The 24,306-nt window shown below is 30.1% G+C and overlaps 1 protein-coding gene across 2 annotated transcripts in view; it reads left to right on the top strand.

The window, feature by feature from the left end:
• The window catches only part of LOC106690548 (uncharacterized), a 68,083-nt gene that overhangs the window by 30,328 nt on the left and 13,449 nt on the right, over positions 1-24,306 (top strand). Inside the window, exon 1 of one of the 2 annotated variants that reach the window (XM_014436001.3) lies at positions 5,399-5,599. The exons of the other annotated variant lie outside the window; for it this stretch is intronic. Within the exon in view, the coding sequence (XP_014291487.1) occupies positions 5,414-5,599 (186 nt within the window). The 5' untranslated portion in view covers positions 5,399-5,413. Of the gene's footprint in view, positions 1-5,398; positions 5,600-24,306 lie in introns of those variants that run through there. 2 annotated transcript variants of the gene reach the window in all.

The following is a 24,306-nucleotide window of genomic DNA, read 5'->3' as shown; positions in this document are numbered from 1 at the left end:
ATTTTCTTAGAGGGAGGAATATAATGAAGGGGGCAAGCAGGCAGAAAAAGTGAAGCCAAAAAGGCGGGCCTTTGTGACGATCAGAGATATGACAGGGGAGTAGGGGAAGAGTGCGAGCCAATTGCTGGCTGCCTTCTGTTTAGACTACAATGGTTGAAATTTCTATTAACCAAAAAATAAACATTCCTTTCGTGGGCGTGGCCTTTTTAGCTTCAATTTTGATTTGGAAGAGAATAGGGTTGTGCCACCCCCTGGTTATTTCTGACATATAGAGGAATCTTTACAGGTTATTACCCTATTATAACCAAGGTTCAGGTCAAATAAAAGTGGACCCTTTTCCAGAATCGAAACGGCTCTACTGCAATCACGAGATTGCTAAGAGGACATCTTAACTCCCTAGACTACTGACAAAATCGATTCAGAAGTCACTTCCCATCTAGAACCTGTCACCATAACTGAAACGTCTCTTAACTGGGACTATATCATCAAGGCTGCCATTTTAGGTATTCTTCTTCGGGCGGCCGATGGAACTAAAATTATGTTGAAAATTGAATTTTAAAACAATATTTTCAACCGATTTTCTGAACAGCTTTGTTTGCGATTTTAGCCATTAGGAAGTCTTGAATCAAACAAAATGTTCGATATAAATTCTTCTTAAAATTTCATTTTTCATTAGACTCCGTAAAAAGAATCAATCACCCCATCGCAATTGAAATTTAAGAGATAGGTGCACCCACACGAATTTTTTTTTTCGTTTTTCTATCAAAATCCATTTTTCAATGTTTCAGGCAGAAAAGGTGAAGCTAAAAGGGTGGGCGGTACATGTCTTTTAGGGGCATGAAGTACAGGAAGTTTTACAGACTTACCTATTAAACGCAACGTGAACATTCCTTTCGTAGGCGTGGCCTTTTTTGCTTCTCTTTTGCTTAAAAGGAGAGTTACGTAACCCCCCTGTCACTCACATGCCATTCTTAAGGGACCCCTAAAAAGTCAGCCAGAATGACAGTATTCATTTAAAATCTGAGGTGCTTGGCTTCAATTATGACTTATTTTATTGTCTCTTTTACTAATTTATTTTATTGGTTTATGCCAATTAAACGTTATGTCGTAATAAACGAATTTCCTCTTAGAGGAATATACAGTAAAAAAGGAGTACCACTTTACACAGATTAATTCTTTTTTTTCGAGTATCATACGATTGTACAAATAGTTAAGTTAATCCCTACTTTAGTTATCTATCTTTGTAACTCAAACTTCATGTTATCTTATCATTATTACGCATTTTACTTAGCTTGCAGGTCTCCAATCTGCAAAAGTAATTTATTATGAAAAGAAGTGATAAGTGTAAGATTATGCCAATGCTTAGAGAATACTTCTGATTAAAAGGGAGTCGAATTTACAAGTTTTGGGTTGGTGTTAAAATTAGTATGTCATAAATTGGCCGAAATAGGTTAGGTTTTTAGACGCTAAACCCACTGAAATTTTCATTGAAAATTCACATTTTCTAATATAATAGTAAACATTCATTAAAATTAGAATCTGTTTCCATGAATGTATTAATTAAAATTATATTATTTTTGTAAAAGTGTGACACAGTAAATTACGGTCTTTTCCGGTCATTCCCCTTTCTTTACATTTAAAAAACTGGAATTAAAAAAAAAAGTCAGTGATTATTATAAAGTATAAAACTCTTTTTTTTTTAATTTATTTATTTAATGTAATTTACAACTGTACAAAATAATACAATGAGTAAATATGTTGTATGTTTCATTGGATGCGGGAAGAATTTGATGGTTTGGTGGAGCTCCAGAGCTCAATTCCATATGTCCAAATTGGTCTGATTATCGTAGTGTATACTAATTTTTTGTAGTGAATGGGAAGTTTAGAGTGTTTGTCAAGTAAGTGTTGTAGCAATCGGAATCTACGAGCAGTTTCTTGTCGTTTCAGTCTTTTGTGTAGATTCCAAGTAAGTCTCTTGTATAAAACTCATAAATAATAATCACTGACTTTTTTGTTTTTCATTTACTGACATTTGTATTTTAATCAATGAACAGGAATAAATTATCAGGAATTCGGCTCACTGTGCATCAGTGACAGATAGTTTTGGAAACCGGAGAAACGAACAAAGTTAAATATTTTATTAAAAAAAATTATAAAATTAACAAAGAGGTAATCAGAGGTCATTAATCTTTGACATTGCCAAAAACAAAAAAATTAAGATAATTCTAAAAAAAAATTTCACTTTGTTTATCAACACAACTGAAATAAAAAACAAACAATATAATCATAAAACCATTATCAAATTCGTATGATTCTCACCTTCCAAGTTTTTCAAGTTCAAATCTTCGGCTGAAATCTCGGAAAATTTAATTCATAAAGAAAATAAAACAAGATAGTCATCATTATTTATTTTATTTTTTTGCACTGCAGAAAGGTTATCCAATAGTACAACAGTAAACCTCGCAATCTTCACGAGACGTTATGTAAACAGTATCTCTTGCCTTCCTTTCATCAAAACATTTTGAACACGAATATAATGCATGGTAACAACAATCTCAAAGTAAAAAAGTTTTATAAAAAAAAAAAAGTTTTTATTTTAGGACGCATTCGGGATACCTATGGGTAGTGAAGATAAGGAGTAAATACATAAAAGGATATTTCAGGTATTGTCGAACCTGTGGGAATGTGAATTAAGTTGACGGTCAGAGTGCAGACGGTAAAACCTCAATTAAAAACTATTTTTAACTATTTAAGTACCGAGAGTCAACGTTTCAATCCACAATGCAGATTTTCATCGGGGCTAAAAAAAATACAGAATAGTAGAGGTTAATGTAAGACAATAAGAGTGTAACACACTCAACTTATAAATGTATTGTCAATAATAGTGGAATTGAGGTCGTTGTAGCTAAGGGAGTTGAAGCTTCACTTTAGCAACCTCAGAACTGCAACGGCACCATTTAATTCTGGCCTGGGTGGGTTGAGTTTAATATCGTGACGATCCTGTGGAATGCTAAGAAACCCTACTTTTTCCTATGTTAGAAACGACAACGTATGAGGTAAAAAAAAATGTTCTGAATAGATAATTGCTATCAACGACAATTACGAGAATTTTGCACTTCTTAAGTAACTTAACTTTACTTATTTGTAAGAGTAATTGTGTTTACACTTAGCTTATGGGTTAAAGAACTTTCATGTTTTGCATTGCAGAGAAGTTTGAACACACTCGAACAAATTAGAATATTTCACTCAAACCTCATAATAGGAACTGTCAATAATTTATATGGCCACCACTGTTTTACAATGGGGTTTTTATTTCCATGTCACATTAGCACTCAAATTTCCCTTAGTCGTGTGGTGCAGAATTGTACTTATATGTAAATATTTATTAGCTATTGCTTTTTTGTGACCCAATTACCTCAATTCACTCTTTTTCTTTTACAATAATTATATACAATTTACCGTTTTCATATTTTGTTTAATTACTGATTAAATTTGTTTGTTTTTTCAATAAATTTTATTAACCTTTTATATTTCATTGACCACGTAGCTGAAATTACCATACAAATAATATGGTTGTTTGCATGAAATCAGTAACATTTATTGAGTTACTACAGAAGGATGGGAAATTATTATGTATTAATGTTTATTTTATTAGCCTTATATACAAGTCTGTTTCACGATTTACAATTCAAAATATATTTATATCAGGGTTCCGAAATAACTGCCCTTTTATTTTTTTATTTTTAAAAAGTTCTAGTTCCAACTTATTCTTATTCTTAGGAACGTTTGTAAAACTGTTTTTGCAAGAACAATTTTTTGTTGTCTATAAAGTTCTTACGAGAATTCTGCTTGGAAATAAAATAACTTTGAATAACATAACTATTGAATATCCTTGGAAATAAAATAACTTTTAAGATATTGTATAATGAATGATTTTATTATTTTATATTTTTGTTATGATGAAACATTTAATTATAAAAGATTCAATCATATTTTTATTTTTTTGATTTCTTTCTGTATGCCTATCTAATTAAAAATACTTTTAATATGAAGATCCTCATAAAAGAATGCCAAGTCGTATCCAAAAAACAAAATATGAATTCAAATACTCAAAATGTTTAGTAAGCAGTTTTAGTGAGAAGTTAAGTTAATTGAATTTTTGTCTATATTTCTTAGTTATTTTTTTTTTTTTTAGTTTCGATAAAAGGACTGGTTGAATATTCATAGTAGGATTGTTAAACTAAAACCTAAAAACAGTCCAAGAACCGTTGCGAATTCGGCTTTAATTAATTTACCGATTTTTTTTTTATGTTATTATCATTCCTTAAAACTGTTATACGCATTCGAAAAGGTAAATACAACTTGTAATTATTTATTTGGTTTTCTCATCACTTTTTTTTTTTTTAATCTTCAGGAAAACTTTTCTGAAAAACTGTATAATTATCAAGTCCATCTATAAATTATTAAAAATAGCTCCCATATAACCTTTAGGCTTACTTGTAGACTTATATTATTTACGATTATATATTGATAACAACCGTTATATGAATTGAGAGAAACCACTTATTTTTACATTTTTATGTTATTACACGAACTTTAATTACTATTATGCTATTAAATATATTATCAATTTAATTAAATATATATTATAATTTAAAAATAATAGTATGAGGCCCAAAACAGACTATAAAAAGTAATCATAGAATGAGGTTAAACCCTTTCAAGTAAAGAAATGACCACAGTCTAATATGCAAGGGAATAATATGAAAATGGATAGTCTACAAAAAAAATATAATTTAAAATTGAAGCTCTATTAAGCTCTATATAAATTATGGATTTTGACATTACTCTCAAAAATTACTCTACAACAATATCATTTTCAGGATTGCGGATATAAAATTTAATAATCAGGACAAAAAAAGACATCAAGAATTAAAATATTAGTTATTACTTGTCTTTTTTTAATTCATACTGTTTTTTAGCAATCTTATATTGTGTTCAAAGATAGGTAGGACTTAACTACAGCAAATATAATAATTAGTAGATGGATTAGACTATCGAGAAGTTCTCCGTTGTCCAGAAGATGAAATAAACGAGATAAGAGGTAATGAGGGTTTCTCTCCTTGAAAATTATAAAAATAATGTTATACCTTCAGCCACAAATTAAATAATGGAGATAAATACCTGTTAAAAATTAGAGATTTATAATTATGGAACTCCTCAGATAATAATAATCTCTGAAGTCGTAACTCATAAAATTATTAGGTAATATCCGAGTAAGCAAATGTTTTCTCTTCTACGATAATCCCTACGAAGGATACGGAGGCGGATAGGAAGCCTAAGGCCGTTTACGCAACTTGAGGACGGCAACTACGAGATAATAAACAGCTGATTAGATAACGCGAGTAGAGAAATGGAAGCGGGAGGAGAAGAGAAGCTCAGTTCACTCGAGAACGTTCACTCAGCAACATCAACTCAGATGACGATGACAATCTTCAAGGGAAGTCGTAAAGTATCTTCAGCAGGACCGATGGTACACAGGTCCTCCAGGGAGCACAGGCCCATCCACAGGTTCTTGAGAAAGATGTCCTTCTCTAGGGTGAGTCCCAAAGATGTTCTGTAGGTTATAGGTTATAGGGCTTATAGGTTCTCTCATCATTAGTCTAATATATAAGATTATAACAATAATATTCAAATATAGTATGACAACTAGCCTTGCTTCTTGTTCAGGAATCATTTATAATTATTTTTTATTAATTTGTAGGAATAAATGTTAAAAACAAGTGAAACGTATTTATTTATTTTTTTAAAAAAGTACAAAATAAATAGCCATAATGCCAATAGTAACATGGCTAATAAATAAAAAATCCCTTAATGTAAAGAAATAAAAAAATTAAGAAAGTTAAAAATTTTTAATAATTTTTCGTATCATAAATTAAAAGCTACAGATAATTATTTGTTTAGTTTAAATTTCAAACGATATTACAACAATAATTTTTTTTTTTTCGGACGATTATTATAACTGTATTTTTAATTGATTATGAGAGGATGGGTCATAAAAAGTACGTAAAAAATAAAAATATATATTTAACAGCCATATTATTTTACAATTTTTTTTTGGATGGCCAGCATTTTCCTATACAAATTTCTTTTCACATTTTTTGTATATCTATTTCTTTTATTTTAATCGTCGAAATGCAGTACATGATTGACTTTTAACATTTCTTTAAACTGTTCCTATTTTCTATATTTATTTCTGAATTTACCGGCATTAAAAAAAAAATCTAAGGAAGATCTATAAAGTCCGATAAAATAAAATAACTGACATTTTTACAACAGTTAAAAACTTGAAGTTCGTTTATTTATTTATTTTTTTCATAAATCATCGAAAAATATATCTCTTCATCATATATTTCCCAAAACATCGCATATATATTAAGTTTTCTATTACATTTTAATTTTTAACTAGTTTATAATCTAAATTATTATTAGAGATATTTCTTTTACACACTTTAGATTTCTTGGTTAGATAGGGTTCTACTTTTTATTCTATAACTTAAGTATTTGTAATGATTTAAGTTAAATATTAAAAAGGAGGTGAAGATATTTGAACGATTGAAAAACGATAATTTTTTAAATGGTTATACTGGTGATTCTTTTTTATAACAAAACTACTTATTAACTACTTTTCGTCTTATTTGACTATTTTAAAACTAGAAAAAAAAAAATAATTTAACTGATGTTGAAAAGAAACTGCCCACATTTTACTGATGAATCAATTAGCAATAAATCATTATGGTCTACTTAACGTTTATTGGAAATGACATGTCGCACTGATGTCCAACCTGGCCAATAAATATTAAATATAAACATTTGACAAAGATATAGACATCTATAGATATAGATATATATAAAGATATAGACCAAACTACTATTTCAATGCCGATCTTGAAAGACGCGCCACAGGAACTCAAGCGTGGTCCTACTTTTGCTTCCAATGTAAATATTAACAACAGGACACGAATTATACATAATGCATCTTATCTGTACTTTCCTGGAAAAGTGTATTTTAGAATTTTTTTCTAAACTGAATCGAGGAAATGTTTGGATGCAGATTCAAAGGAACCGGAAAACAAAGCAGATCTATACATCACTCATTAGCTTTGTTGTTTTTTGTTGTTTTCAACAGCACCAGAAATAAAAAGGCGTCATTTGAAATATTCCTCTTTAATCGATTCGATAAATATTTAGAAAGATTCAATTCGTAAAATATAGAGGAAGGAAAACGTGTAAAAATATATTTTTGAGGTTATTTCCCCGATACGTAAAAGTTATAACGTACTTCCCGTACATTGTGTCTGTGAACACTAACGTCATTCAATTTAATTCTGATTTTATTTACTATTCATTTGCTACATTCGCTGTGCTCCTGACTCCAAGGACCCGGATTCGAATATGGTTGGGGCAGATATACATGCTGTTACTGTCGCCCTGAGTCAACCCTGTGGGGTTTATAAAGTTATTGTTTCTAAAAACAATATTTTCTTACTAAGAACTGAAATCCTGACCCATCATGGGTTGTATCAGTTAACATTATTATAATTCGTTTTTACATTCAATACTGGGGCGATTTGATAACATAGAAAGGGAGAGAAATCCCCATTCCATTTCATACAAATTAATCAAAACGAAAACGAAAAAAAATAAAGTAATAAAGAAAAATAAAACAACTGTTTAAGTCATTACTGTAACATCCAGTCTATCAAATATCACTAAGTAATATTAAATCTACTAAACGTAGAAATCCTTACCCGTTAATTAAATTTAAAAAATGGAGAACTATTCAAAGAAATCGATCAAACGGTTTTTAAAAAGCTTTAAAAAGTATGCGTCATTAATGAATTGTAAAAATAATAATATTCCGCTAAATAAATTAACGATTGAACTATTCCTTTTACATAACGCAATTGACTGATTTGCTTATCATAGGAGTACACAATATCATTTAATATAAGTATAATTAAATTTACACTCACTTGTGTAGTAATGGAAGCGAACATAGAGGTGCGAACACTAACCTGAAAAATAAAAATGATTATTAAATATTGTGTATAAAGTAAATATCGATAAATAGACTATAATGAATTAAAGCTACATCTATTGATGACAGATAAACTTATAAGATACAATGTAGTCTAATAAAGTACGATTGATTTATATCGACATCACTGGCAGATATCATAAGCCAGTGATATCACTGCTTTGTTTAAATAGCGGCCCATCAGACAAAAAAAATTATGTTGTGTTTGAAGTATTTCATAGATTGGTAATTCGTAACTCGTAAATAACTTTAGGAAAGTCTGTAGGATGACCTCTGTGAAGGAAGTAACTGTAGACTACAGTACTATATTTGGAATACGTCCGACTATAAATCAAATCAAAAATCTATTTATTGTCAGATGGACCACTACTCAAGCTAAGCAACGATATTGGAATAAAATTCAAGTATTTGAGATTTATAACTCCATACAAAATTGAAATTTATATTTAAGAACATATTTAAACACGATTAAGTGTAGTAATCGCAAATCGCAAAATTAAGCTTCTATATTCTTATCTTTTTTTTTTTTTGTAAAACAGGGAGATGGTGATTTGGTGAGATGGGGAGAAAAATATCAAATATATAAACCCTCGAATAATTAGAAAACCTAAAAAGATTGGAAATTCGAGATTTGAACATCTATTCTAAACTTTGAAAATTGTAATAAAATGTACATCTAAGAGGTTATTATAATATAATAATATTTTTATATGCAATTTGACTTCTCTATCATTTTTTTAATTTTCTTAAATAAAAATACCAAGCTTAGGTATTGATGAATGGTTTTCAAGAATTTTTTTAATGACTAAGAAAAGAATAGGGGGCTGGTTCAAAAATTCAGTTCAAACAATTTAGAGTGAAAAAATTATATTCCGGCTTAGGACAATGTCATTTTCTAATATAGGCAGTACTTTATTCAAAATATCGTTCAAAAAAGGCGGGAAAATTATTCCTTGTTCAGTATTTAACAAAAATAATAGTAGTAATTATATAGGCTTTCACATTATATGTATATTTTTTTCTGTTTTTACCGAAATGAATAAGAATGAGAGAGGTTTTATTACTTTAGTATATACTATATATTGTGCTTTTTAGATAGCAAAATTTTTTTTTTGCTCTATTTCCGACAAGAGACTAGTACAAGTGATAGCAGACTCTTACTTTTATATGGAAGAATCGAGGAGTGGTGGGGACGAGATTAAAATGGAGGCGGGGATTATCCTAAATATTTTAGAAGGATTTATTATATTATTATCTGTATTCAGTAAGGATAATATTTTAATTTTATTACAGGCGATAATTTGTTATTAACAGAACAAACTAATAATCGAGCTTTATCATTCTTATCAACCACTCGCGTGAATCTCCACGTTTCAATTAGATAATTCAAATGGACGCACACGTATTCTTTAATGATATGTCCTATGGGATTTTTAAGAAATAATACTGCTATTTATAGTACCACAAAAGCCAAAATGAGGCATCTGAATTTTCGTAATTTTTTTTTTGGTCTTGGATTTTGTTACATATCAAAGTGATTTTTAGATCACGATTTTTTTTTATTTTTCAGGATCAAAAAGATCTATCTAACCATATAACGTCATTTTTTGGAATATAAAATGATCCATTGTCGTATATCAAAATTAGAAATCACCTGCTACATTAAATCTGCTACCATAAATCATAAATTATCTATCACAGTACCAAAAACAATTTCGGTTTTATAAACGATATACAACTATCAAACAAAAATAATATCAAACATACGAAACATTAATATCACATTTTATATAAAATTAAAAAAAAAAAGTGTTTCATTCAGATACGATTTCAATCAGTTTCTTCTTGACTTTTTTAAAAATTGTCTGATTTAACTTTAAAAGGAAATAAAAAATATAGTTTCAAACAGAAGTAAATAAAATCCGAAGCCGAATATTTCGATTAATAAATCGTAATAGGACTCTTTTAATATCGAAGCGTCATCAAATCATTTTATCAGAAACTTATCAATATATGATATCATAATCTCCTATAAAACTGATAATGGATTGGGAAGTTTGATTAGATAATAAAAAAAAATCATGTGGATTTAATTGAAATATTTTTTCCCACATTCTTATTGTTTTCAGGCCTCTTTAAATATAATTAAATACATTTGTTTCAAAAACGAGATAAAAATATTAGATGTACCTTATATAAAAAGTAATAGGACCCGGTTGCGGCACACTCAGCCTTTATAAAAGCTGCCCTTAATTAGGAGAAGGAACGACACTGGCGGTCGATTGTAAATGCTGACCATATCACCTCCTAATTTGGTCGATCAAGATACACTTTCCAGGTCCAGGTTTTTTTAAATTTTATTACTCTCTAAATCAACTAGCATTATGACAATCTAAATTGTTTCTGTTTTTTTTTCGACTATTTATTTTTATACATCCCTTACAATGCGATTTTGCAAAGGAAGGACACTAAATATTTATCACCTTTGTAACTTTAACGGCACCTTAGCAGCCAACGGTCCAGGTTCCACATTGAGTGGGTTCGCATTTATTTCTTCCCGGCCTAATGGATTGAAAAGCGACCTTCCCACTCTGTTTAGGGCTGGTTAGTAACCTGTATGAGAACCATTAAGTGTGTCAGAAATGATGCGGTATAGGGTTGACAAAAAAATAAATTGAAAAGTTTCTTTCTCCAAAAGAGTTGTTAGTAGTTTACAGGAACTATTTTGGGACTGTTAAAGAAGTATATGTGAGAGTTTCAAATTTGGCTTTAACTACTTTTACACAGTCTATAGACATACTGGAGAAAACTTCATACTCTCCGTGATCTACCCGACCTTCATACGCTCTTTATTTTTACAATAAAGACATAAATGACACGTACAAAAGAAGAAGACCATTGAGGCATGAACACTACCCGAAGGCCAGGATTCTATTTCAGTCCTGTGGATTTCAATATTCAGCGATCGGATCCTTCCCAACGCTTATTATAATTGTATCTTCTCTGACCAATTATGCAGATGCCCTCAGGAGATTTATTCCGGCTGTTAAAGTTGCAAATGCGATCCTATTTCTGCAAGCGATTATATAATATTTACGTGCGTGGGTTTGTGTATATATGAATATATAAATACAACCGTCAGCGCAGGACGACCTAGATCGGAAATGAAGAATGATATTTTAAAAATAAAATAAAAAAAAGTAAGAAATATTTACATTGCACATCGCAGTAAGGAGGTGATAAATACAGAAGGAGCAAGGCGAAACTCGTCACCGATAAGCCGATGATACGTTGCCTTCCTCGGCCTGTGACATTTGAAGGAAGTTGACCGACATATTATCACTTCAAGGGAAAAAACAACACTAAATAAAATCAACGTACATAAAGTAAGAAATGTCAATAAGAAATTCTATTCTTATTCTACGAATTGTTTTAGGATTTTTTAAAAAGACAAAATTGATTCGCAAGAGGACAATAAACTGAATAATACTGAACATATTATACAATATACTGAATAATACTGAACATATTATACAATGTACTGAATAATACTGAACATATAATATGTTCTTGTTTAAGATAAATGTAAAGAATGGTTCTATTTAGGATTAAATTCCAAACTAGAATGGAACAAAATAACTCTAAAGTATTTAAACTAATGCCTAATATTTCTGTAGCCTGGAGCAATTATAATCAAGGCCTTAATTCCAAATTCAGAAGAAGAAATCTGAAAAACTGCATATAAGACTGCAATAAGAATGATGCTGTGGTTTTAGGGAAAACACAATATTCATACGCTTTTCCGAGAATATTATTTGTTCACAAACATAAGTTTACTCTGTGACAGCCATGTTCATCTGAGAATTGTTTTCTTCTTTTATTGAAGAGAGTTAATATAATGTGCCACAAATTAAGGGTGTTAAGTATTTGTGTTCAAATATACATTCATAAAATATTTACAAAAATTGAAAAAAAAAAGAAAAGAAAAAATGTAGTGGTAAAAAAGTAAAAGCAATAGCAATTAAAAGAAAAAAAATTAAATTTACAATAATAATAAAGAAATATATAAATAAAAGATAGTACTAACGTGATTTGTATAAATAAAAACATGAATCTATATCATATAATATAATAAAATAAAACTAATCACAAAAGAAAAAGAAAATTATTTTTGACAGACAAAGTGACATGAAAATCTAGAAACCTCTAAATATTTCCAAACATCGTCGTTTAAGTATCGTATATGCAAATTTTTCCTCTTTTTTTTTTATTTTAACGTCTTAACTGTTCTCTTTCAAATGTCAAAAGATCTAACGGCACATGTGGCGTCACTAATTAAAATACAACACGTCTTATAAATGTTTTCGAATTTCCATGTTTGTTAAGGCAATAGACATATCTTACTGACTATTTTTGTTACAACTATAGGAACACGGAAGCATAGCAATAATAGTTTTTCATTTAAGCTATAAGTGTAAATAAAGCAACACCATCCTTTATAATAAGGCAATCGCAGTTTTGAAACGAGCTAGAATTATTTCAACTCCAACGAGGGTGGCAATGAAATTTGTAAACCATATTTCTTTTTTCCTGTACTAACCCCACCGGTAAAGAAGAATTATTTCTTGATTCACCTTACAAACAAGTGATGTGGTCAGCAATTATTTATTACAATGCATTCAATAAAGTTCAAATAGCGCGGGCGTAGATAGAAGTAATAAATTTCCCAGACAAATCACCACTAGATATAGCAATTGAACCCAATGAGGAAATCAATCATCAAACCGTCACTCAGTCCATTGTAGACTGGCATATGCCCCACAACCCTTCGTACCATTCGTTCCGTCTGCCATATCTCCACGCTCTCCCACAACGTTTCCCACAATATTTCGAGGGGGGAGTATTCTTCCGTGTCATCTATATCAGATATAATGTCTTAATTAAAGCGTTTCCTAGAAATTCAATGCGATTTCTGGACAGATGTGGCGATTTAAAATCGTTCCTTTATGGAATGTTTCATGAAATCGGATACTTTTTTTTAAGTAACAAAAAAAAAATACAATTCAAAAGTCAAGTCCCTTTTTCACAGAACAAATATATATATATATATTCTTTACTGGAATCGTTTTTATTAGTTTTTAATTAAGCATTATTTCTGAGACGTATATTAAAATTTTACTAATTAATATTGTACTTATTTTAATCTAATTGACTATATTTAACCTGACTTGTATCTTCAGTCTTAAAAAGATTATTATTCCTTCAATAAATCAACAATTTCTGGAATTGGATCGAGGCCTATAGCCTGATTCAGAACAAAATTGAAGATTAAGTAGCGTCAAAACACATCAATAACTGGCCAAGGATCTCATCCTCCTAATCCCAATTGGTCCTGAAGGATGGAGGTCCCGGGGACCGGCCACAATTGGAACTGGTTTCATCCAGGCTAACTCTCTCCAATCAACAAACTCATTCCTTCTCCCATATATCCATTATCGATACATCGAATTTATACGAAATGGAAATATTTATAGCAGTCTGAATAGGAAATTGATCGGGAAGATATCAATCTTGATTATTGCCTTATCTTCAGGAACTTCCTCATTATGTTTTTCAATATTCCTTATTCTAATTAACAATCTTATTGTTTGTTCTATTATCAAAAAGCGATATAATAATATGAAAAACAACATCGCTCAATGTTGTTGTGTATTGTAAATAAATCCTTTTAATCTAGTTTTCTATGTTTTTTTTTATTGTTTAATAATTAATAATTAAAAATAAAAAAACAAAAATATCTTTATTAAATTAAGAGCTCAAGATTTATTAAACTTTTTCCAATTATTTGTAATAATTTTCCATGAATATGAAATAATTAGTTCAATAGACTTTGCATTATCAAATTCTACATGAAATCCTATTCCCTAATTAACAAGAGAATTTAGAAATGAGAATTTAATTTATAAATTTAATTTAAACGAGCTAGCTTCAATTATTTTTTGAAAATGCAAAAGTGCTGCCTAAAATACATTTTTAATTCCCTATTAAATGAGATGAAATATTTAAGGAAAATTTACTCAAGTCATACAGTTGATTCAAAATTTCAGTTAGGCCTTTTTAGCATTGCTAAGTGTTTCCTAGTCAGCCCGCAATTCCAAAAAGGCCAAATTAAAATGCAACGTAATTAAAGATGGCAAATTTGCATGTAGGTTCTTCCGAATATTAAATATTATTATTTTTATAGTTTTAAATGCTATTTAATTTATTACTTGTTTTGAACGGATCAATCGAATGTCTTCAAGCGCCTTGACCTATCTACTTGTGAACTAACTGAAGATAAAGCTTGCAGTGGAGACAGGCACGGACAGCACGACCTCCGCTGTTACAAATGACAGTAACTCACTGCTCTTAACTGCCATCTATATTCCTCTATATTGTTACTCGATTTATTGTCCTGTTTCCTATTGGAATGTATTAATAAAACATAAGTAATATACACATGTTCGTGTAGGTTATTGCTTGAGTCATTAGTACAAAAAAAATCCATTCGGTGTGGAGAAAAACTAAAACATTGGCTTACCTACCAAAATTTTAATTTTAAATTCCAGCCAAAAGAGGTTAGGAGTTATTGTAAGTACACTACATATAGCGCTCACACCAGATGTAGTTGTAAAATTTAATGACAACATTGTCATCATAATAAAATATAAAACTTTAGTGATTTGTACTTCCAATAGGTTTTTTCTCATAAAAAAATGACATAAACCAACTATATGCACGTATGATAAAAACAGGTAGTCAAGTGGTTCCTTTTTATTTAAAGAATTGTTTTTTCTAAAAAAAAACCGAAATAATATTATATGGATTGGACACAGAGAGCTACGCGGATCTATGACATAAAATGATTTTGATCTACAACAGAACCCTCAAAACGGAGGAGTACTCCGAAACGTTGGTTTATGTTACATATTTTTGTAGAGTTTATGCCAATAAACCTTTCCGGTAAAGGTGAGTAGTGTTTACGAAAGCCCCGTAAAATATATTCAAGGGCAGCTCAAAATGCTGCCATCTAGAGGGAGAAAAAACAAGTAACTAAGTACCCTCAGTGCCAGTGAGGACAAGTACCCCTGGAGACTGTAAACAGGTACCAGGTTAAACATGGGAGAGCATAACACAAAATAAGAACTAGTCTGCAAGCTTCACAGATCTCAATATCTCACAACCCACCAAATAATTGGAATCTAATTCATTAATTTATTCAACAACAAAATGAATTATTAACAAAGTAATATAAATTGTAACCACCACTTGTTAGCCCACATAACAAATTGTCATAAATCATCCAACAATAGAGGCACATCGTTATTAAACTTGTCTCATTTTGTTGTTTTTGATGTTCAAACCACTAAATACAGTCCATTCCAGTAAAATCCATAACCAGTCATTTTTTATACAAATCAATCACTGCAGATTTTGATTCATCTCAGAACAAGTGGTCTATAATGCAAATCTTATTTTAAAGTATAATTTTTAAATTATTAAATCAGATAATAAATTACATTAAATTTACTACATATTGCAAATCAAAAAAAAATCGAAAACCCTCCCTAGATTGAATAGCAAGATTTAATTAAAACATTGTAACATTAATAGTTAATACATAAATTATTAAATTAGATAATAAAATTCACTGAATTAAATTAAAAATATATTAAAAATTTTCGAAATTCAAAACCTCAGGCTACTACCTACGCAGCTTCCATCAGGGAATTCCAACCTCTTAGAAATTCTCAACTTATCTTAATCGGATCTCGATCTTGTTTTCTTTTCAGTTCAGGCGCCTCCGTTATATGCCTCAGCATTCCTCACTTATTTATCTTTTAAGGACTAAAAAATAACACCTGTAAAAAAAAGAATATTTATCCTTTGAGCAAGGACATCTTTAAAAGCTGAACAAACAAGAAGTCGGTGCGCTTCCCAAGGTTTTTGTTCGAATTGTATTTCTGTAAAAACAATACTTTTTTAAATATATTTTTGAAAAAAAATATTTAATGTTGTAAAACCTCAAACACATCAAAAAATTAATAAATTAAATTAATTTAATAATTAGAAACAAGATTATAGCTTAATGATAATTTCATGTTTGAGACTGGTAATTATCATTTATAATAATCTAGACTCATTTACACCCACCACTTTTTATTAATTTATTTTACATCATTGTGTTTTGTTGGTTAAATAACTATATTTTATAAGGCTTGGACTTAGTATAATAGCTTATTAATAGCCTCCTGCAACTACTGTAGAAAGCATCGTGTGTCTTTAAAACCGAAGAATGTGGAATCCTGTTCAGAATTCATAATGATTTTATGATTGATAATGAAGATATTATAATTAAAACAGTTAATGAATAGATTATCCTTGATAATAACCAGGTTGGCCGAAACGTCGAGGCATTGGAGATGTGATATTGTGGCCAAAAGGAATTGCTTTACTATAAATGATGAATACTTTTATATCCACATATATACAACTTTAGGAAAGTTGTGTACTTTACAACAAAGAGACCTCCACAACCTATAGTACATTATAAATTACAACAGGACTAAAGAACTTGAACTCTCGTGAATGATTCAGCAGTAACCAGTTGTTGGAACTTTATCCCTTTTGTTTTTTTTTTACAGTTGTAAGTTTAAAAATTCGCTAACCCATTAATATTTTAACAAAATCTAGTAGTGTTTGGCTTAGGAAGGACCTTACTAAGTAGGAACAGACTAGGTGGCTTACAAAACACTTGAAACAGCATTATCAAACATTCAATTGTCCGATGCACGACCACTTTCTTATCACAATGAATTATTCAAGACAAGTTCGTTCGGATCAGTCCTGTCCGTTAAAGTTTACAGAAGCGCATCACGATCAAAGTGTACAGCGGAGGAATGTGATGGTGAAGATACCCGTGTAGTTAGCTAAAAGATCTTATGATTGAAGGGAATATTTTTTAGGGAACAGATTCATCTCTTTATAAGAGCTAAATGCTAATAAACTAAAAAGATTCGAACATGTATATTGATAAAATAACAAAAACAAGCTGAGCACGTTGAAACGAGGGTCCAACAATGTTCGGTTCGGAACGTTGAGGGTTCGATTCTTATCTGGCGTAGTTAATATTCAGTTCAAGCTGGTCCCAAGATATGAATCTTGACACTCCTATTTTAATTAATACAATGCTGCAGATGTTGATATATATTTTGTTTTCTTAATAAGTAATATTTGGCACCATGGTGATTGTATTTATTTTTAACACTATTGAAGGAGTAAATAATTGAAAGGGCTATGTACATTTTTTAGTTTTTTGAATGTTCAGTGTAAATGAAGAGGGTAGGTGCCTATTTAGCTACTGAGAGGTACTCTAACCTCAAAATCCAATTAATAACATATATGCCTAGATGTAGAATGAGTTATGTACACTTACTAATACGTAATTTACTATTTATAACAGAACATCTTAATTCACTAACCCTTTCAATTAATCTGGGATACAGAACAGCGAACGGAAACAAAGACAGCTAACACATAAGTGTCAATGGCCTTTTAGGGAAAGAATTAAGCATTCAGTGACAGCTCAGTTAAATGAAGAAAATAAATGGTTGATTTTTAACATAAATATTAACTTAATAAATAATTCAAAACACTATCCAATTATAGTCTCAAAACCTTTATTTATTTTACACGTCCAACGTTTCGGCCAATTCGGCCATCTTCAGGGACAATCTACTCAATATCACTATGAAACCATATAATTTAACACTTTAAAAACTTCATTCAGTCTATTCTGCCCAGGTCAAAACATTTATATCTAATAAGTCAATTATCCATTAAAACCATAGTCAAAATTATTTCTCTGCAGACACAGAGTGATAAAAGTGTATTAATAGTGTGTGCAGAGAAATAATTTTGACTATGGTTTTTAATGGATAATTGACTTATTAGATATAAATGTTTTGACCTTGGCAGAATAGACTGAATGAAGTTTTTAAAGTGTTAAATTATATGGTTTCATAGTGATATTGAGTAGATTGTCCCTGAAGATGGCCGAATTGGCCGAAACGTTGGACATGTAAAAGAAATAAAGGTTTTGAGACTATAAGTGGATAGTGTTTTGAATTATTTATTAAGAAATTACCAGTTTCAAGAAAAAATTTTTAAGATTATAAATAAATATTAACTTCATTTAGACGTTTTTATTTTAATTGTGGAAGAACCTAGATGAAGATTAAGTTGACGGTAGAATTCAAACAGTACACCAGGCGTAATGGAATAGACTATAAAAATAACTCTCTTTAAATAACTATAATTATTTAAAGCAAATAAATAAACAAATAAATAACCACAGTTATTTAAAACAAATAACAATATTATTGCGGAGAGCGGAATGGGCGTGTTAAGTCGTCGATACAGTATGGTCGTATGGATCACAAAACAGATAATCAGCTTTCTAGCTTTTTTTTTTATACAATATACATCCCATTTTTTAAATTATATTTTATATGCAAAGGTCAAACTAACATAAGAGCAATAAAATGATCCTTTTAATCGTCTTATCGTATTTGATCCGTTCATATAGCAAGAATTACAGGAAATTCTATGAGGTTTTATTTTTATGATAATATAAAAATTCAGATAAATCTGTTTTTTCCTTGACCCGTTTCAATTGTTCAGCAAAATATTTACGAATATGCCACTCAAGCATTTTCATTGGTTAATTAGTAATAGATATGGAGATAGTGCTCTTCTAGAGGTTATCGAAAACACATCGTCAATAATAAATCATTTACTATTGTTTCAGTTCGGGTTTTAATTATATTAAAAGTCATTATTGTTTTTTTTATTTCGACTTTTAATCATTATTCTACGTCATACACAATCTGAAATTATAAAAATCGGCACTGTCGTCAGCTATGCTCGGACTCGGGGCAAAATAAAACTGCCCATCGTATATTTCATTTGTTTTATTTATTTTTTCCCAATAATATTAACCATTTTAAAGCTGGGCGAAAAATAGGCGCCTATGTGACACGACTTTACTGGTGTTCGCAAAAAGGCTCATAAAAACCAAACAAAAAATATTTTTTAAATAATTTAAAGGACAAAATAGAACAATGACACGAATTTTTCTATATTAATTAAAAATTATATAAATAACAAAGGTATAAATGATCATAAAGATAATAAAAAATTTTTGTGTTTCTTTTTTTTTAATAATTTATTTATTGATATTTACAACTGTATACACATATATACAACAAGTAAATTTGCTGTAGGTGACATAGTAACATGATAAAAACATGTGGAGAATCTACCCACTGATAGAACTCCAATAACATTTCTAGAGAAGAAGATCTCGAGGCCATCTTCTTTTCAGACGCCTAGGAGGATTATTAGGTAATGAAGGAGAAGCCAGGTTAGAAACAAGTGGATTTGGGTGGTTGAGAAGTTTATTATGGAAGGAACGGTATCTGGTTCTGGCCAAATCGGCAACATATGGAATATTGAGGTCCTGATGGATGACTTGATTTGTGACAAAGTAAGGAGCATTAAGGATTTTACGAAGGATTTTGGACTGTAAGGATTGGATTCTGGAGGAATTTGATGGTTTAGTGGAGCTCCAAAGCTCAACTCCGTATGTCCGATAGGCCTTATAATAGTCATGTAGATCAGTCTTTTGTAATGGATTGGCAATTTAGACCGTTTGTCTAGTAAATGTTGCAATAGTCGGAATCTACGAGCAGTTTCTTGTCTTTTTAGTCTTGTATGAGGATTCCATGTCAGTCGTTTGTCGAGATGTAGTCCTAAGTCTTACAAAACGTATTTGCGCATAAGGAAAGTCATATTTTCATCATAACTTTAAATAAACCATTTATTACAGAGTATATACTTTCCAATATATTTTGTAACAAAATAAATAATATTGAAATTTTGTTTGGATGTTATATTTGGGTGGTTAAATTGTAATTGATGAGTTTTAATTTTTATCATATATTTCTTTCCATTGGACAAATCGAGGACTCCAATTGCTTTCGATTCTTTCCAAGTCATTACACTTTACGAAATACACTTGGCAATGTTTAACAAGAAAATATCCAAAATTCAGTGAACAAAAATAACGAAAACCTATTATGATAAAACGGCTAAAAAAATTCCTTGAACTGTAACCTATTTCAAATACAACAGACTTTATTGATTCCTGATTAAATATCTTTACAAAGACTGATAATATAGCACAAGGTAAATACAACGTAAAATGACCCCTATACAGCAGAGTCACCTGGACAAGAGGTAACTATACACTGTACACTGGAGAGATCACTTTGTCTCAATCCTTTGTCACAGGCCAGTTTCACCTTTCACTGCGCAGCCTCGGTCGGGGTTCGAATCAGTTTAAGGTTGAGCTTTTGTTCTAGTCTATTTCATTTTATTGTTGGTCCTACGAATTTAGTACGTGCTGGAATTGGTATAGCTTTCTGTACATTATAAAGAATGTATTGTTTTCTTTTCGTTCTTTGTCTAGAATAAATTTTAACAATAAATAATAATTAGATGAGTTTTCACTTTTTCAATTTCTATCGTAGCCAAACTCTTATTATTAACCGACAGATTTTATGGTTTTGTCCCATTGCTAAAAAGTGTCAAACCTAATGGCTATTATATGGTCAATTCTCTAGTAGATCATAGTATATAGTAGATCACTAACCAGCAAAACTAAGGTTTATTTTAGAAGAAAAGTAGGCATATACCTAATGAGTTTATTTTGTGAGATTGATTTTCCTCTAAAAATAAACTTAAATCTTGAAAAATTAACTAACACTAATTAAAGAACACAGAGAGGGCGTGGCACCAGTTGCCAATTTCTCACGTTTCCAATATTATCTTCCTTCTTAGTTTAGTGTTGTTTAATTGGTTATCTAATAATTTAAATTAGCAATAAAATCGTGAAGTTAAACTTATGAAACAGATACCAGTAATTCATCCACTACATTTCATCAAATCTGTTTTGCCTAACAAATCTGAGATACGTATGACTTCGTTACTCATTTCGGTCGAAACCGACTTTGCACATTAATCTGATGAATAATTCATTTACAAATATGACGAAACTGTTTAAAAACTTCAACAGCTGTGTACGCAAATCCGTAACGGTATTCTAACTATTTTAAAAGTAAATAAAAAATAAATTGTTGCATAAAAAGTTTGCGAATGAATAACATAAATTTAGTGATTTATTAAAGATTGATTTAAGATCAAGAATAATCCAATGTTTACTATGTATTTAATAACGCATAAATCTTTAATAAAAAAAAGTTCAACAGTTTCCTTATTTTTTTTTTTTTATTTTCTCTAGATTACAGGTGTTTTTCACTTTTTTATCTTATCATTTATGAATGTTAGCTTTAGTTCCGAAATCCTTGTAAACTAGTAGTTTTTATGTATATATTTTTAATGAGTTTCATAACTCCCTTTTAAGAGCCATCTTCTTAAGATAGTATAATTAAAACTAGTCCTTATAAAGTTTAGCTAATAACCTCATCTCACAGAAGTTTAATCTTGAGCCCCTACTTCTTATATCGAAATATTTACTTTTATTAAGAAGCTTTTATAATCAACCGTGGTAAACCATCTTATACGTTATTCCTTTGTATATTCATAACATAATTACGATGGGACTTATAAGTGTAAAATATTATTATTTATATTTCCTTTTATAGTTATTCGATTTATAGGTAATTTATCATAACCGTTATTAATTTGCTTCTTTTTCTGACCTCCATATTTTCCATTTTTTTTTTAACTTCTTATAATGTCTTGATATCAACGATTAAAACCCGGTAGTTCTTCATAAATATAAATTTTTCCCTACGATACTGTGCCCTCTCTTCAACATATAACTTGCCTCAATATCACTGAGTTATAATATAACAAATATAACAAAAAAAACATAAATTTAAAAGTACATTAATGTAGTTTATACAGATTTTTGAACCACTTGCCCTTCCTTAAGTTCAAACATTAAAAACAGTAGTTCCTAATCCATGACCAATATTTATAGATATAGTTTTAAATTTAAAGTTTATTATTTTTTTTTTTTTTAAATATCAATAATACTGGGACGAGTTATAAGCCGAAAAGGGGGCTCAGAATCCCCTAAATGTCCTGGAGAGAATTATATATATATAAATTAAGAAGTATTGTGTTTTAATTTTTGAACTTAAAGCAAGATAAAAGATTTAAAAATAAATTTATGACCGTTATTATTATTATTTCAAATAAAAACTTCGAACTTTAACTACAAACGTAAAAAAATTAATTTTTTATCAAAATAAATTATGAAAAAAATAATAAACAAGTTAAATAAAACAGAAAGAGAGACAAGTTATAAGGAATGGAAACCGTTTTTCTTTAATTTCCCTTCTTGGTTGAATTTCTGTGCTTAAAATCGAGTATGTTTTTTTTTTTTTATAAATTAATTTCTTCTCAAATATTTTAATAAGAAAAATATCCGTGTAAATACCAAATCCGTATATTAATTATAAAATTATTACTTTAGAACAGAGTTGGGCAACTATGAAACTAATAGCTAAAATTGCCATGGATACGATATTTACTTATCAATGGTTCATTCATGAATAAGGGTCGTATCCATGGCAATATTAGCTATTAGTATCACCTATAGCATCTCTGCCTTAGAACATGTATTTATTATTAAACATGCAAAGATTGAATAATTTTCCTCCTTCATGTAATTAATATGTTCCTTAATGAATCCATCTTCTAAGCTATCGATTACAACTTTGTAAGTTTCAAAGTTGCCTTTAAGTTCTTGTGTCGAGAACATGAGAACATTTCCTGACTTTAGAACATTGTAATTAGTACAAAATTACAACTGGTAATACTGCTATGTAAATTAATCTATTACAATACAGTATTTACTTTCATTTTACAATTAAAAGATTAAATACTTTTTAGATTCTATGAAACTTTATATAATTTATTAGGTGTTTCACGTTAGTGATATAAGCCAATAAATTGTGTTTTTATTTATTATAGTTGCAAATTTAAAGTAATTGTTAATTAATGAATTCAATAAAAACCAATTCACCACTTTGTGTAATGAATAATTTCATTTACTTCTTTTGACCATCCCGAAGAAAAAAGAAAATCATGTTAAAATGAAAAAAATGTAGCAACATTTTACAGATGCACCAAAATGGCTTTGTGCTGTCGATTTGTTTTGAAAATGGATTCAGAGAGGACAGTAAAAGTAATTCAGAGGTCGTTGTGGGGGAACGAGAGTGTCTTGGCATCGTCTTGGCAACCTCCAACTGCAACAGTTCAGGTTCGATTCCGACCTGGGCGGGTTGACTTTTATTTTGTGACGAGTCTACGGAATGGAAACTCGACCAACCCTGAAATTGCCAAAGTAGGTTATGTGTTTTACAATCTGTCGAACATTTCGAAAATTTTAATTTAATTAAGTTTACCGCTAGATATATTGGCCTATTAACAAACTTATAAGTAATAAAATAATATTAGATTATTCGATTTATTGAACTGTATTTAACAAATGTAAAAGGAAGGAGAGTGTTTAGCTAAAAGTAGTCAGAGGCTGTCGTTTTTATCTCTTTAGATATCGTTTCCTGACGTTCCATCGCATCCCAACATGGCGTGGAGGCCTTCCATAAAAACACCTGTCCCCATCAACGGTAAATCATCTGCCCTTGGGCCGTCTACGTCAGTCGATTCCCGTCACTTCCGATGAACGACATTGCGAGGATATCTGCCGTAAGAGAGTTAACGACGCCAACTACGTGACTGGGAGCATTCACGCGGAGCACCGCGAGAGCATTCATCGGCTGCACTGATTGGCCAGTTTAGGGAGGGCTGGGACCGTTGGACCAATCGGAACTAGGCACTCAGAGTGGTCTTGATGGGACATAAGTAGATCGTCCGTCCCGGAGTAGGAAGCGTGTGAACATCTTCAAGCGTGCCAAGGCCGTCTTCACTAAGTAAAAGTAAAATCACTAGGTAATGGAGAAAATCTAAAAACTAAAATAAATATAATTTTTTAATAAATAAAAATATTTTGATTTAATTACTTAGAGATCCCCCAAAAATGAATAAAAGGTTTGTTAGAAAATCACAAATCT

The sequence above is a fragment of the Halyomorpha halys genome, unplaced genomic scaffold (assembly GCF_000696795.3).
Source record: "Halyomorpha halys isolate HHAL.00 unplaced genomic scaffold, Hhal_1.1 Scaffold1756.1, whole genome shotgun sequence".
Lineage (NCBI taxonomy): Eukaryota > Metazoa > Arthropoda > Insecta > Hemiptera > Pentatomidae > Halyomorpha > Halyomorpha halys.
The sequence above is the reverse complement of the archived record's forward strand: the minus strand, read 5'-3'. Positions and strand labels throughout refer to the sequence as shown.